The 15,308-nt window shown below is 32.0% G+C and overlaps 1 protein-coding gene across 1 annotated transcript in view; it reads right to left on the bottom strand.

Moving 5' to 3' along the window:
• Nucleotides 1-15,308, bottom strand: part of LOC126890367 (ecdysone-induced protein 78C) — a 94,472-nt gene that overhangs the window by 46,635 nt on the left and 32,529 nt on the right. Inside the window, exon 2 of the mRNA XM_050659243.1 lies at nt 13,870-13,994. Within this exon, the coding sequence (XP_050515200.1) occupies nt 13,870-13,994 (125 nt within the window). The remainder of the gene's footprint in view (nt 1-13,869; nt 13,995-15,308) is intronic.

Below are 15,308 nucleotides of genomic sequence, written 5' to 3'. Positions count from 1 at the left end.
CACGTGATGGTTTATTCGGTGAAACTGAGTACCGGTTTACATAAAAAGTGAAAAAATTACAGAGAAAACACAAAAAAATGGCAAACGCACCCCGCTTGATATCGCACGTATGTAAAAAAGAATGGTATTATAAGGGTTAATTTTTTTCGAATTCTGAGAAAACTAATAATAAGTATTTTTAAAAAATTTAAACGCAGAATGAAATATTACACTATTACCGAGGACCGAAACTCCCTTTGATTATGATTTATAATTAGACTTTTTGTTGTTAACTTTCGATTGTAAAATGAATAATTGGAGTAATACTTTCGTAGAGCAATAAAAAAATACGTCTGTATCTTCTTACAACTTTTAATCAACTCCCGTTGCTAAGCGTCGCACTGGACAATGTTTTTAAAGCTAAGCTAGGGTTTAATACCCTTAAAACTTCGATAATGTTTATTTTAATAAGTTACAGGAGTGAAAAAAAAAGAGAAAATTAGGTGTGATTTTAAAGTTCAAATATTTCATTAGACCAGACGGTAGAAGACCGGCAGGACGGTCTAGAAAAAGGTGGAAAGATGCAGCCAGAGAAGACCTGGAGAAGATGGAAGTGAGACGATGGGAAATATTAGCACAGGATCGGAACCAATGGAAGACAATAGTAAACGCGGCCAAGGCTCACGAAGAGTTGTAAAAGCCAAAGAAGAAGAGAAGGGGTGAAACTCGCCCCCAGGGCAAAAGCACACATCGGCGCAATATCTTTTTTTTCTTTGACATGTTTTCCATGTTTATGCCAAATTTCATGTTAATCCAATCGGTTCTTTAAAATTTGGAGGTTATGAAATATTTTTCCGTGAGGTTATGAAATATAACAATGAACGAGACGAGTTTACAGTATATGGAAGTTGCTAATTTCTATGATAGAAACAACTGTATTTTATAATACCACAAAAATAAACATTTAATAAAATTGTTTATTTTTGTTATTATCAGCTTTATATTCTCCGCTGATTTAAAAAAAATTAACGTGGTAATAATAATCAATTAGTGTGGTTCCATTTTGAAATCATGACTACAGTGCTCATTGAAAAAAAAATCAAATGAACAACTAGCCTTTCTACATCTGTAACTTACAACAAAATCATTATTTTTGTGAACTTTTTAATTGCTAAATATATTTATGCATCCACGTAATTGTAAAAATTAAAACTACGTCATTTAACCATATACCAAGTCATAGACTATAGCATTCATCTGATGTTACTGGTATGGTTGGGCTATATATTTATTATAGCGTAGGTATATTGAGAAAATTCATCAATAAGCCAGGGTAACAAAGATGATGAGAGAGAAAGCAAATAAACAGGAATAAATAAAATATACCTCAAAGAGAAAGTAAAATAAATAAAATAAAGAGAATAAAGAAAATAAAATATAACACGATAGTTCGTAGTTCTATCAACGTAAATGCGCGCAAATTATGTAGGCCCCACTAATCATGATTATTTTTTTCAGAGACATCCTACTAAAGAAATAAAAAAAAAGCATATAAAACGGCTTCGGCCAACAAAAATATATAGAAAACACTAACAAAAACCGGCGCTAGCCACCCAAAAAGCCAAAAAAACCCGGGCACTTAGGGCGCAAACACTTGAGCTCCAAGTCACTGAACTGGGTCTAGCCCAGAGCAGTGACTTGGGACCCAACCAAGCAATTTTAGTTTCACGGATAAGTCACCAGAAGATAACAGGAATAGAGCGACTCACGCTGGCCTGAATTTTGAATCGGTTAGGGTACTATGTTGGTGGTCGATTACCCAGGACTCCCACATGAAGAGCATTTGGCTGATAGTGTGCCCCTATAGCGCATCAGAGTGCTATACGGGGGGAAGGGATGGTCTGGAGTATTGATTCGAATATCATTGTAAGGGGTTGGGTTCTAAGGTCTCACAGGTTGGGTGATTGCTTGCTTGAGAAAATTCAGGATGTCAAGACGATTCACACGGGTATGGTGTTGGGATAATACTAAACAAAAACATTGATGAAGCAGTACTAAATTTCACCTCATACTCCCAATAGATTTATACCTACTAATACTATTAAACCAGAACAAACCCAAAATAAACATACAAGTTTATGCCCCAACTGCGGACTGGTAAAACTTTCTACGAAAAGATAGACTATATTTTAAAATTAATTAAAATGCAGGATGTTACAATAGCAGATATGGGAGATTTAAACACAAACTTTGGGGAAGAAGAAATAGAAGAGTGTACAGGAGAATACGGTCTGGGCAACAGAAACGAAAGGGGCGATAGAATTATGGAATTTTGTCAAAACAATAATTTTGTTGTTAGTACCTACATTATTTGACGGTTTTTGCTGTAAATTTTAGAGAAGCGTTTGGATTGACATAAAATTTGGCATACGTATAGCCAACATGTCAAAGAAAAAAAGTGATATTGTGCCGATGTGTGCTTTTGCCCTTGGGGGTGAGTTTCACCCCTTCCCGGGGGTGAAAAACATACGTTCAAAATAAGTCCTAAATTCGATAAAATGCCTAATTCTAAGAAACTTTTATTCTATACAGTTTTTTTACTAAGTCAATACTTTTCGAGTTATTTGCGAGTGAATATGTTCATTTTTCAACAAAACAAACACGTTTTTAGACAATTTTTCGCAAACAATTCAAAAAGTAAGTATTTTATCGAAAAAAACCATTGTTAGCAGAAGTATAGCTTGCAAAAAAGTGAAGAAAATGGTGTATACATGAAGTCTCTAGACCTAGTAGAAGCAGAGTTATAGCTAAAGAAAAATAGGTTCATATTCGCCAAACTTCAAACAAATATATTTCAACGTGAAATAACCAAAAAATGAAGCACTTTTTGGAAAAAACTCATTACATCTTCTTTAAAGAGTTTAAAAAGATTTATGTCTATTTATATAAAAAAATATTCTAGCATAAAATGTGAGCAAGTTACGCTCAAAATACAGTTGGTCCGTTTTGATTAGGCATAAACAAATCGGGAAAATCGCCCCCTAATTAACAAATAAATAGAATTAATCGTTACCGCTTCACATGTTGCTTTATTTATGGTGTGTCTGTATGTAAGTTTCATGGATTCAACGTACTTATTTTTGGAAAAAAGTGGTTTTAAAATAAAATTTTTAAAATTTTTAATCTTGAAAAAAATGCTCTTTTTCAAAATAACTTAAAAATTATTAGTAATACCAAAAATCTCAAGAAGTAATAAATTGTATGTTTTGCTTTTCTAAATATTTTGGACTTTTTGTTTTCCTGTTAGACAAAAATTGGTTATGCTATGGCTGTTCAAAGTTTGCATTCACTCAGGATTAGTGACTCGTTCAAGTCATTTTAACTACAGCCTTTCCAAAACCAGCCGTTCCACTTTGAACCGCTGAGACTTACAGATCGTATAAATAACAAAGAAGCAAAGTAACTTGTGAATCGGTAACGATTAATTTTATTTAATATGCTAATTGGGGGGTGCTTTTCGCGATTCTTTTTACCAAGAAATAAAAGGTACCAACAATATTTTGAGCATAACTCACTTACTTTTAAGGTTAGAAGTTTTTTAAAAAACAAAAATAAACCTTTAAACACTTTAAAACAATTGAAATGAGTGTTATTTCAATTGAGTGAGTTATTTCTCGATGAAATATTCGATTTTAAATTTGAAGAATAAGAACCTACTTTTCATTAGCTACAACTGTGCTTGTACTGGGTCTACAGACTTAATATATGCACAATTTTTTTATTTTTTTATAAGCTATATTCTTATTAAGAATATTTTTTCGCCAAAATACTTACTTTTTGAGTTATTTGCGAAAAACCGTCTGAAACCTTGGATATTTTGTTTAAAAATGAACAAATTCACTCGCAAATAACAATATTGACTCTTGGTGAAAAAAACTCTATAGAACAAAAGTTGCTTAGAGTTAGTCAGTTTATCGAATTCCGAACTTATTTTGTACATATATTTTTTCACCACCGATAAGGGGTGAGACTCACCCCCAGGGCAAAAGCACACATAGGCACAATATCACTTTTTTTTTCTTTGACTTATTAGCTATGTGTATGCCAAATTTCATGTCAATCCAAGCGGTTCTTTAAAATTTAGAGGTTTTGCAATATTTTACCGCTAAAGAACGTACTATTTAATGAATACATTGTTTAAAATGACAAAGAGAAGACTATACACGTGGAATTCACCTGCAAATCAAGAAGACAGAGTAAGTCAGTAAGAAACCTAATAGTGACCAAAATTAGGTTCAGAATGTAAAAATAAAACGAAGAACAGGTGCACAAATCGATACAAGAAAATTAAGGAACCCAGTAATAAGACAACGCCTGACAGATGAAATCAATGATCGATTAATAAATGTTAAAGAACAAATTCTGAAAAATACTGAAACAGATACAATCTGGTTATTACTAAAGAAAGAAATAGATAAAAGTCAAAAAGAGATTCTGACACTATCCAGATGCAAGAACAAACAGTGGATGTCGGAGGAAATTTTAGGTTTAATGGAAGAAAGGTGGCAACATAAAAACAAAGATAATCAGGTATACAAAAAGTGGATAAACAAATAAAATACAAAATTGAGCAAGCGAAAGAAGAATGGTTAAAAGAACAATGCGCAGAAATAGAAGACAACCAGGAAAAACATGATAGTTTTAACACACATAAAAAATTAGAGAATTAACTCACAGCAATAAAAAACAAAAATCGGGAATACTCAAAGATACAGATGGGTAACTGGTGTTAGTTACTAACGAAAAATTAAAAATATGGACAGAATACATCAATAAGTTGTTCAAAGACAATACAACAGAACAGTGATGGTTGATGGTAGTAGAAGTAGGAGGTCTGGTTTTAAAGATAAAAGAGGAAATTAAAGTCGCATTAAAAAACAGCAAAATGGCAAAGCAGTAAGTCCAGACCAAATCCTAGTAGAAAGCTTAATATACATAAATTATGGTAATAAAACCATAAAACTTTGAAATAGGTATAAATAAAAAACTTGAAGAAGGAATACATGACAGTTAGTATGGTTTCGGAAACGGACTAGAGAGGTGTTATTTGTTTTTAATGTGATAGCTCAAAGATGCATGGATATGAATGTGGACGTGTAAGTTTGTTAACTTAAAAAAGCATTTGACAGAGTAGGATATGAAAAATTGGCCCAAATTCCACAGACAAAAAACATAGACAAAAGAGACAAAAAAATAATAACAAACGTTTACTGGGATCAAAGAGCACAAATCGTAATATATAACGAACCCAATTCAGAAAGTGAGCTCAGGATAGGAGTTAATCAGGGATGTATTATGCCTCCATTACGATTAAATGTATACAGGGTGTTTCATTGGGAAAGTAACATACGTTAACTGCAGAAAGAGGACACTTAGGCGGTCTCAAAAATACCATACTTAATGGGTCTTACTTTATTAATAACAAAGATACTGAGTGTTTTATCTATTTTGCCATTTTCTTAATTGGTTCATAACTTTTTAACCACACTGTATATTTATTTTATATTTGGCACGCCAATATCGTTTAAGGTGTACAATAAATTAAATGATTTACTACTGTAAAAAATCCAGGTCCGGATTAAAAAAAATTGGAAAAATTTTCCAACTCAAAAACAACACCCTGTACATTAAATTTTTTTAAAATGAGTTTTTCAGTTGAAAAGAGGATGAAAAACTAAATTTAGTGGTATACTTTGAATTTTGGGCAAAATGATTTTTCTGGTCAAATTTTGAATTTAAATTCTGAAATTATGTGAATTTCAAGAGCTCTAAGTAGAAAAAAATTAAAGTACAGCTTACAACTTGTCAACCGCACTGTATATTAATGTTATATTTAACACGCGAATATTCTTTTAGGTGTCCAATCAATTAATTTATTTACAAATAAAAAAAATCCAGGTCCGGATTAAAAAATATTGTATAAATGTTCCGACCCAAAAAAAAACACCCTGTGTATTAAATTTTTTTAAAATGGATTTTGCATTTGAAAAGAGGCTGAAAAACTAAAAATGGTATACTTTGAATTTTCAGCAAAATAAGTTTTCTGGTAAAATTTTGAATTTGAATTCTCAAATTATGTGAATTGCGAAGCTCAAAGTAAAAAAAAATTAAAATATGATTTAATTTTAATTAATACGATTATTTAATCTAAATTGGTAAAATATTAACATTTTGACACATAACAATAATTTTGATTGTGGTAATTTTGAATAGTTATGCTGCAAATTTTCTCTGTTTTTTTTATAATTTTTAGATACTTTGTTGATTAAAGTGATGTATTCTATTGACTCTTTATTATTTATTCATTATTTAAAGATGAATATTCGCCATAAACTATTTGTCACAGATAATAAAAAAACACTGAAATGTTTTAACATTTTACCAATTTAGATTAAATAATGGTATTAATTAAAATTAAGTCGCATTTTAATTTTTTCTACTTAGAGATCTCGCAATTGACATAATTTCAGAATTCAAATTCAAAATTTTATCAGAAAAATCATTTTGCCGAAAATTCAAAGTATACCACTAAATTTAGTTTTTGATCCTCTTTTCAAGTGCAAAATCCATTTTAAAAAAATTTAATATACAGGGTGTTTTTTTGGGTCGGAACATTTTTACAATATTTTTTAATCCAGACCTGGATTTTTTATAATTGTAAATAAAATAATTGATTGGACACCTAAAAAATATTCGCGTGTTAAATAAAAAATAAATATACAGCGCGGTTAACAAGTTGTAAGTTGTATTTAATTTTTTTTCTACTTAGAGCTCTCGCAATTCACATACATAATTTCAGAATTCAAATTTAAAATTTGACCAGAAAAATCATTTTGCCGAAAATTCAACGTATACCACTAAATTTAGTTTTTCATCCTCTTTTCAACTAAAAAATCCATTTTAAAAAAATTTAATATACAGGGTGTTTTTTGGGGTCGCAACATTTTTACAATATTTTTTAATCCAGACCTGGATTCTTTTTAACTGTAAATAAAATAATTGATTGGACACCTAAAAGAATATTCGCGTGTTAAATATAAAATAAATATACAGTGCGGTTAACAAGTTTTTAGTTGTATTTAATTTTTTTTTACTTAGAGCTCTCGCAATTCACATAATTTCAGAATTCAAATTCAAAATTTGACCAGAAAAATCATTTTGCCGAAAATTCAAAGTATAACACTTAATTTAGTTTTTCATCCTCTTTTCGACTAAAAAATCCATTTAAAAAAAATTTAATGTACAGGGTGTTGTTTTTGGGTCGGAAATTTTTTTTAATATTTTTTAATCCGGGCCTGGATTTTTTACATTTGTAAATAAATTAATTTATTGTACACCTTAAAGGATATTTGCGTGCCAAATATGAAATAAATATACGGTGTGGTTAAAAAGTTATGAACCAAATAAGAAAATGGCAAAATAGATAAAACACCCAGTATCTTTGTTATTAATGGAGTAAGACCCATTAAGTATGGTATTTTTGAGACCGCCTAAATGTCCTCTTTCTACAGTTAACGTATGTTACTTTCCCAATGAAACACCCTGTATAGTGAATCGAGTTTTAAAGCAGTATTACTATCTAAAAGTGAAGGAATAATATAATTAATATAATAATTATTAACAACATGAGATATGCCGATGACACCGTAATTATCGCAAGCGCTGTTTAACAACTCCAACTACTATTTGACAAGCCAAGCAGTATTTGTGAAAAATATGGACTAAAAGGGAATATAAAAAGACTAAATATTCGTACAAAGAGAACAAATATACAGTGATGACCGTGCTAATAACGCAAAAGATGGAAAACATAACACGCTCTGAAATAAAACGAGGAGAAAGTAGTAGAGGTGAGAAATTTAGTAAAAGAAACCTATAAATTTACAATATATTGATAGTTTCCCATCTTTAGACGTATTGGACGAGTTTGGCAACTACCACTGTGACAGTGACAGTTCTAGTTGATATAGTACTTCTCCGATACATCTAAAGGTGGGTGACTATCAATATAATGTCAATTTATAGGTTTCTATCGCTAAATTTCCCACCTCTGCTAGTTTCATCTCGTTTTATTTTAATACGTATTACGTTTTTCATCTTTTGCTTTATTGTACAAACAAACATATATTTGGGAGATGTACCAATAGATAGGGTTGATAAATAGAAATATCGGAACTTGGATTTTAGAAACTAATGATTAAACAACAGAAATAAGGATTAGGATAGAAATAGCAAGAAATGCGTTTGTAAAAATAAAAACACTTCTCTGTATTAAAGACCTTAGCTTAGAACTGAAAGTAAGAGCTCTGAGATGCTACAAACTCTCGACACTACAATATGGACTTGAAAGCTGGACACTGAAGCAAGAAACATAAATAAGCTACAGTCATTTGAAATGCGGTGATACAGAAGAATGCTTGGAATAGCATGAACACAGAAGAAAACGAAAACGGAAGTATTGCGAGAACTGGACAAATAATACGAAATAACACACAATAAAAATAAACAAGTTACAATATTCAAGAACACGTAATGAGGGGGCGTCGATATGAAATGCTAAAATTGATAATACAGGGAACGATATAAGAGGAGGAAGAAGTATATAGGAAGAAGGAGAGTTTCATGGTTGAACAGTTTAACGGACTGATTTAAATCCAATAGTACGCTGCAGAGGACCAACTCTAAGAGGAGAAAGGAATGTAAATAGGAAAAAGCAGAATTTCGTGGTTGAAAAGTTTAAGGGACTGGTTTAAAGAACTCTACAGAGCAGCTGTAGATAAAGTAAAGATAATACAACATCCGATTGGGAGACGGAGTTTTGTTTTCCGGTGTTGATCTGAAGTCCGAATTCTCTGTTTATCCGTCTTAGCTGCTCGGTGATGATAATCATTTCGATTTCAATTTCATTTAATTCAGAAGTCTCACAAGGTAGTATACTAGGTCCACTACTTTATGTACTGTACACATCCGATTCAGAGCCCATTTTACTTCAAATCAGGCCCGAGACACTACAAAATTTTCGGGCCCCTAAATATAATTTAATACATAATAATAACTTTTTTAAATGTATTAATTATTATTTAATAGAAATATAGTTGCATCAGAAATTAAAATTTTTAATAAATAAAATTTATATTTAAACATTTAAACATTGTTAAGTTATAACTCTTATTGTTATCATTTATCATTTCCTGTTCGTAAAATGAAAGCATTTTTAAAATTTATTTTGTTATTGTAATAAAAATTTTTTTGGTGATATTTCCGGGTCCCAATAAAATACGGGCCCGAGGCAGGTGCCTCACGGGTCTAGTGGTAAAATAGGCCATGATCCGATTTATCAACCTCTTCACAAACTACCATTGGACCTGTCGCTGATGACACAGCAATATTTGCAACTGAAGAGGATCCAACAGCTGCAGCATTAAAACTTCAAGAACACCTAGACCAAATCGGACAGTGGTTAAAGAAATGGAAGGTAAAAGCTAATGAAACTAAGTCCACACATATAACTTTCACATTGAGGAAAGACTAATGCCCAAATATTAGCCGTAATCAAGTCAACATGCCCCTACAGAATATCGTCAAATACCTGGGGCTTCATCTTGATTTTAAACACATTTTAAAGAATAAGAAACAAATTGAGTTGAAAGCGATAGAAATTAATTGGCTCATAGGTCGAAAATCTTGTTCATTATTTGAGAACAAACTGCTCATTTATAAAACAGTCATCAGACTTATATGGACGTATAGAATCGAACTATGGAGTTGTGCCAGCAAATTAAATACAAAAATATTCCAAAGAACCCAATCAAAAATTCTACGCACTATCGCAAATGCCCGGTGGTACATTTCGAACCCCGTTAGTCAGCACAGTGATTCAAGAAAGAGCCAACAGGCACCATGAGAAATTAGAAGGCCATCCTAATCAATTAATATTACCACTACTGCAGCCACTAAACAACAGAAGACTGCGAAGGGTATGGCCCTAGATCTTCGCTGAAACTGAGGTGAAACCGCTGGGTGATATACCTCATAACGCCATTTTATTGCACAATATTATAGTTCATATAAGTTATTGTGCTTGTTATCAAATTAACTTATAGAATGTTTAATTCTGATCGTTAATAAATACTTATAAAAAATGTGAAACTACGCTTTATTAAAAGTGTAAACCGGATTTATGTTAGGACGGGGTGTGGACGACACGGGCCGTGGAACAATAGACGGCGCACGTCTCCGTTGTCGCTCCGTCCCGGTGTACTATAAATACTACTAGCCAAAGTCTTTCATATCACACGATTCTTCTACGTTCCGTCCCCGTCGTAAGATAAATCAGTCTTAATTGGTAATATAAAAAGCGCGTATTCAATAATATAAATAAAGCATTGTTAGTGAAAATACAGAAAACATTAAACGTCATAACTACATGCCTTATAGTCCAGTCGGGTTAGACGAACAGGCCTAACCTTGCATTAAGAGCTGCCCCAAATTTTATTTTTCTAATCTTTAGGGGGGCCAATAGTAGTGGAAATTTAAATTCTCGACTGAATTCCGCTGTTGCGTTAGCCATCTTGATTGAGCTCAATATCTCCGCCATTTTCAATTTTTAGACAAAAATTATTAGAACTAAAATTGTGGAAAATGTGATTTTTTATAATTTATTTTTTTACAATTTTTTTGCGCGGTCAATATTTTCCGAGTTATGGCGTAAAATAGTGACAGTTAGAGCCTAATTATTGAATTATCTCGTTTATTATTAGCTTTACGATAAAAATGTACCTACAAAAAAATGGAGAAAATTAAATTTTACATAATTTTGCTGTCTTTCATTTTTTTGCCAAAATTAATATTTAATGTAGTACGTATGCGGTAAAAGCGCGAGTGTAAGACCCGTATGGTTTTACAGCAATTGTTTTGTTTAATATCTCAGCCATTTTAAACTTTTTGACAAAATGTGTAAGGAGTGAAACTGTTGCAATTGCGATTTCCTGCAGGTTTTCGAAAGAACCAGTGTCAGACAAGAGGGAAGGAATGATGAAACTTGAAATATCGACAGACAAATTCAACAATAAACACGCTAGTTAATAAAATTGAGTGAACTTAACCCTCTAACTGGCAAGAGGTCCCTGAGGGCCCCTTCGCTTATTATTTATTAATTTAAGCCACAGGTAAAATTAATGTAGCCGCAAACTGTTTTTGAATCTTATTCTCTAGTTCTTCTAGAGACGTTTCAAATGCATTCTAAATTTTACTCTTTCCGAGTTAAGCGGAAAATATTGATCGCATAAAAAAATTGTGGAAAAGAAATTGTAGGAAATTGCTTTTCTAAAAATTTTAGTTCCTACCATTTTTGTCTTAAAGTTGAACAATATTAAGCAACAACAGATCTCATTTAAAATCAATATGGCGGCTAACGCAACGGCGGAATTCAGTCGCGATTTTAAGTTTACACTGTTATGCATCTCCCCTAAAGGATAGAATTATGAAATTTGGGGCAGCTCAGAAACAAGATTCAATAGATGGCCGGAGTGTGACGTCACGGCCAACTTCGGCTATGTTCAGTGTTATTATCACTTTCCAAACAAAGATTGTAAACACGTTGAAATGATAGAGTTTACCGAATCTCAAGACTTTTTAATTAGTATAAAGTTAAAATTTTGCTTCCTGTGCTATTTTTTATGTTTAATTATAGTGTTTTTTTAATTTCACTAACTTAATTCGGTCTCCTAAACTTTACTTCACCCATACATACATTTTATTGCTATTTATATAAAACATCATGCTTTATTATTTACAAAACCTTGTAAAATTGTTATAGTAATTATAACAACACTTACACATTGCAGAAAACGGAAATATTCTCTGTAAAAACTGAAAAAACACACTAAACAACGTTTGTTTAGAAAGGTTTGGTAAAAATCTGACATATATTATGTCAATAAAAATTGACACTTCTACGTCATCACTCCGGCCGTCTATTCAAAAATTATTCTCCCCGACCCCTTTTTACTATTTTCCCGCATAACTCGGAAAATATCAACAGCACGAAAAAAATTGGTAAAAAGAAATTGTAGCAAATCATATTTGGAACAATTCTAGTTTCCTCGAGGAAAAAATTTTCCTGTAGTTGGCTGTATACCATATATTACAGAAACGATAAAATCCTTTATAAAAGGTATATTTGTTAAAATCCCTAAAACGGGCTACATCACAGAACACAACTAGTTTTCGATCGGATGACCGATCATCATCAGTGTTTGCGTGAATCTAACATGCTAACCACCAAAATAAAAAATATGTGAGTAAAACCTCTTAACAATTGATCCGTCATAGGAATATAGATGAAAAATGTGAAATTAAACATGGATGTTTAAAATATCCAATGTTTTATGCTCTAGGTACCATTGAGCTCTAGTTTGACTTGCGCACATCATGACTATATGGTAGTAATTCTAGTTTCAGCCATTTTTGTCTAAAAGTTGAAAATGGCGTAGATATTGAACAAAAGCAATTGCTATAAAATCAATCAGGTCTTACGCTCTCGCTTTTACCGCATACGTACTACCTTAAATATCGATTTTACCAAAAAACGAAATAGATCAAAATTGTATAAAATTTAATTCTCTTCATTTTTATATAAGTACATTTTTGTTGTAAAACTAGTATTAAACGAGATAATTCAATAGTTATGCTCTGTCACTATTTTCCGCCAAAACTCGGATAATATCGACCCCACGAAAAAGATTGTAATATAATAAATTATAGAAAATCACATTTTCAACAATTTTATCTTGTATAATTTTTGTCGAAAAGTTGAAAATGGCGGAGATATTGAGCAAAAACGGTTCTCGTTTAAAATCAAGATGGCGGCTAACACAACGGCGGAATTCAGTCGAGATTTTAAATTTACACTACTATTGACATTCCCTAAAGATTAGAAAAATAAAATTTGGGGCAGCTCGTAATGCAAGGTCAAATGCTATCCCGACTGGGCTACTACTACCATCAAAATATAAATTAATGTTGTTCTGAAGCTATTTTCTTGTGGCATTTGTATAATAAATTACCACTAATGGGAAATAAGCCACAAATTTACTTAGCAACCACATTTTTGTTTATTTTAGTAGTATTTTGACTATTTTGTATTTTGACAACGAAACCCGATTTGGGCTTCGAAACGTTAATAAAATCATTTTTTGATAAAATTGTGGCTTATTTCCCATTAAAAGTAATTTAAAATATAAATTATTTTAAAATCAATGGAAAAATCCCAGTAGCTGGCTGTATACCATAATTAAAAATCATACAGAACAAGTAAAAACTTCGTTTGTACAATGGTATAAAAAGTTTATTGAAAAATTAACTATTAAAAAGTCATCCAAAAGGATTCGCAAAACGTTTTCGATCTAGATCAGATCATCTTCACTGCCTAGAACGAAGTATTTCCACATTAGAATGAATGCAAAAGGTTAAAATTATGACTAGTTAAAGAAAAATGTGGATAATACTTACGTTCTGCTTAGTAGATGGAACTTTATAAGGTTGCTAGTTTCATCTACTAAATAGAACGTACGTATTATCCACATTTTCTTTAACTAGTCATAATTTTAACTTTTTGCATTCATTCTAACGTGAAAATACTTCGTTCTAGGCACTGAACATGATCTGATCTAGATTGAAAACGTATTGCGAATCCATTTGGATGACTTTTTAATAGTTTTTCAATAAACTTTTTATACCATTGTACAAACGAAGTTTTTACTTGTTCTGTATGATAAAATATTTTCTACACGTATTAGAAATCAATTATTTATTTTTAAAGCAACTTACTTTGCATCCCTCACAGGAAGTCACTCCGTAATGGTACCCTGATGCTTTGTCACCACAAACTTTACAGGGTACAAAGGACTTAGTAGTTGAAGCACTGTTGGAATCTGCGGCGACGTAATGTTGTTCTGAAACGAAAATATAGAGATAATAACAATAATCTAAATAAAGTCCCTCCAAAAACACATGGTACCCATACATTAAACCTGTACAGGATTCCAGAATTCTGGAATAGGTATCATGAATAAACGGTAGGAGAAAAGGGCAACCATGTATTTTAATATTTTTAAAAATCTTAATATTTTTAAATACTTAAAAATATTAAGATTAAGGCAACTTTTTTCAATACAATTGTTAATAACCAGAAAGATAAATTAAGTTAAAATTCAGGAGCCTTCTCTTCAATAGCGAATTAGGTGAACAGAAAATCCAAGCATGCTGGAAGATATTGGACGATATTTCATCTTATATTTTAGAGGAATAGGTAACCTTTTAGTCCGACAAATCGTCTACGATTTACCCATGAAAAACACTACCTTTTGCACACTTTACTTATAGAATAGATGGTAAAATGGAAGTAGACAGTTGCATTTCCTTTAGATTCGAACTCCACCATTGTTTTATACGTGTTTCGGGTTATTCAACACCCATCAGGAACACATGGGGTAGTTCAAATTGAAATGAAATGCAATCTGTTTGGCCGTTATAGTGACATAACGTGTTTAAGTACGCTAGCATTGATCCCTATACGAAGCAGAAATCAGGAGAAACGAGAAGCAACAGTCAGATGTGTACTGACATCTACCGTTTACCGTTTTAAATCGTAGGGGAGGAAAGTATGCTAAATTTGCAGTTACTCGAGCGTTATGGGGACAGTAGGTCCTAAAAGCAAAAAAAGTTAAGTTAAGTTTTCCATAAAGTGGGGGACTTTCCATTTTTTAATTTAATTTTCGATTTCCATCAATCGTTTTTTTCCGATTATAGCGCCATATATCCATTTTTCGAAAAGATGTCTCGAATAAAAGTTACTTATGTTTACGTAAAGAATCCAAATCTGCAATAAAAAATGGAGGCTCCTATTTAAGATTTTAAAGTAACCCGCCACCCCACCTTCGTGGGAAGTCGTGTTTGGTGTCATTCGATAGATTTTTCACAAATAAGTATTGAATATATGTGTAATTCTCAGTTTTTAGATCTGATGTTCATTTCCCGAAATATCGCGGGGGGGTTCGTATTTAAAATTTTAAATTTACTCCCCATCCCTCTCCGTGGGGGATGAGGAGTATTTGGGGGAATTTGGGGGAGAATTTGAGGAGTGTTTGGTACCATTCGATAGATTTTTGAAAAATACTAAACACGTATTTTTTAGTTTTTCGATCTGACGTTCATTTCGCGAAATATTCGCTTTCCTTTGTGAAACTTGGTGACTCGCCCATTTCCTT

Source organism: Diabrotica virgifera, chromosome 8 (assembly GCF_917563875.1).
Source record: "Diabrotica virgifera virgifera chromosome 8, PGI_DIABVI_V3a".
Lineage (NCBI taxonomy): Eukaryota > Metazoa > Arthropoda > Insecta > Coleoptera > Chrysomelidae > Diabrotica > Diabrotica virgifera.
This window is presented reverse-complemented; position numbering and strand designations above follow the sequence as displayed.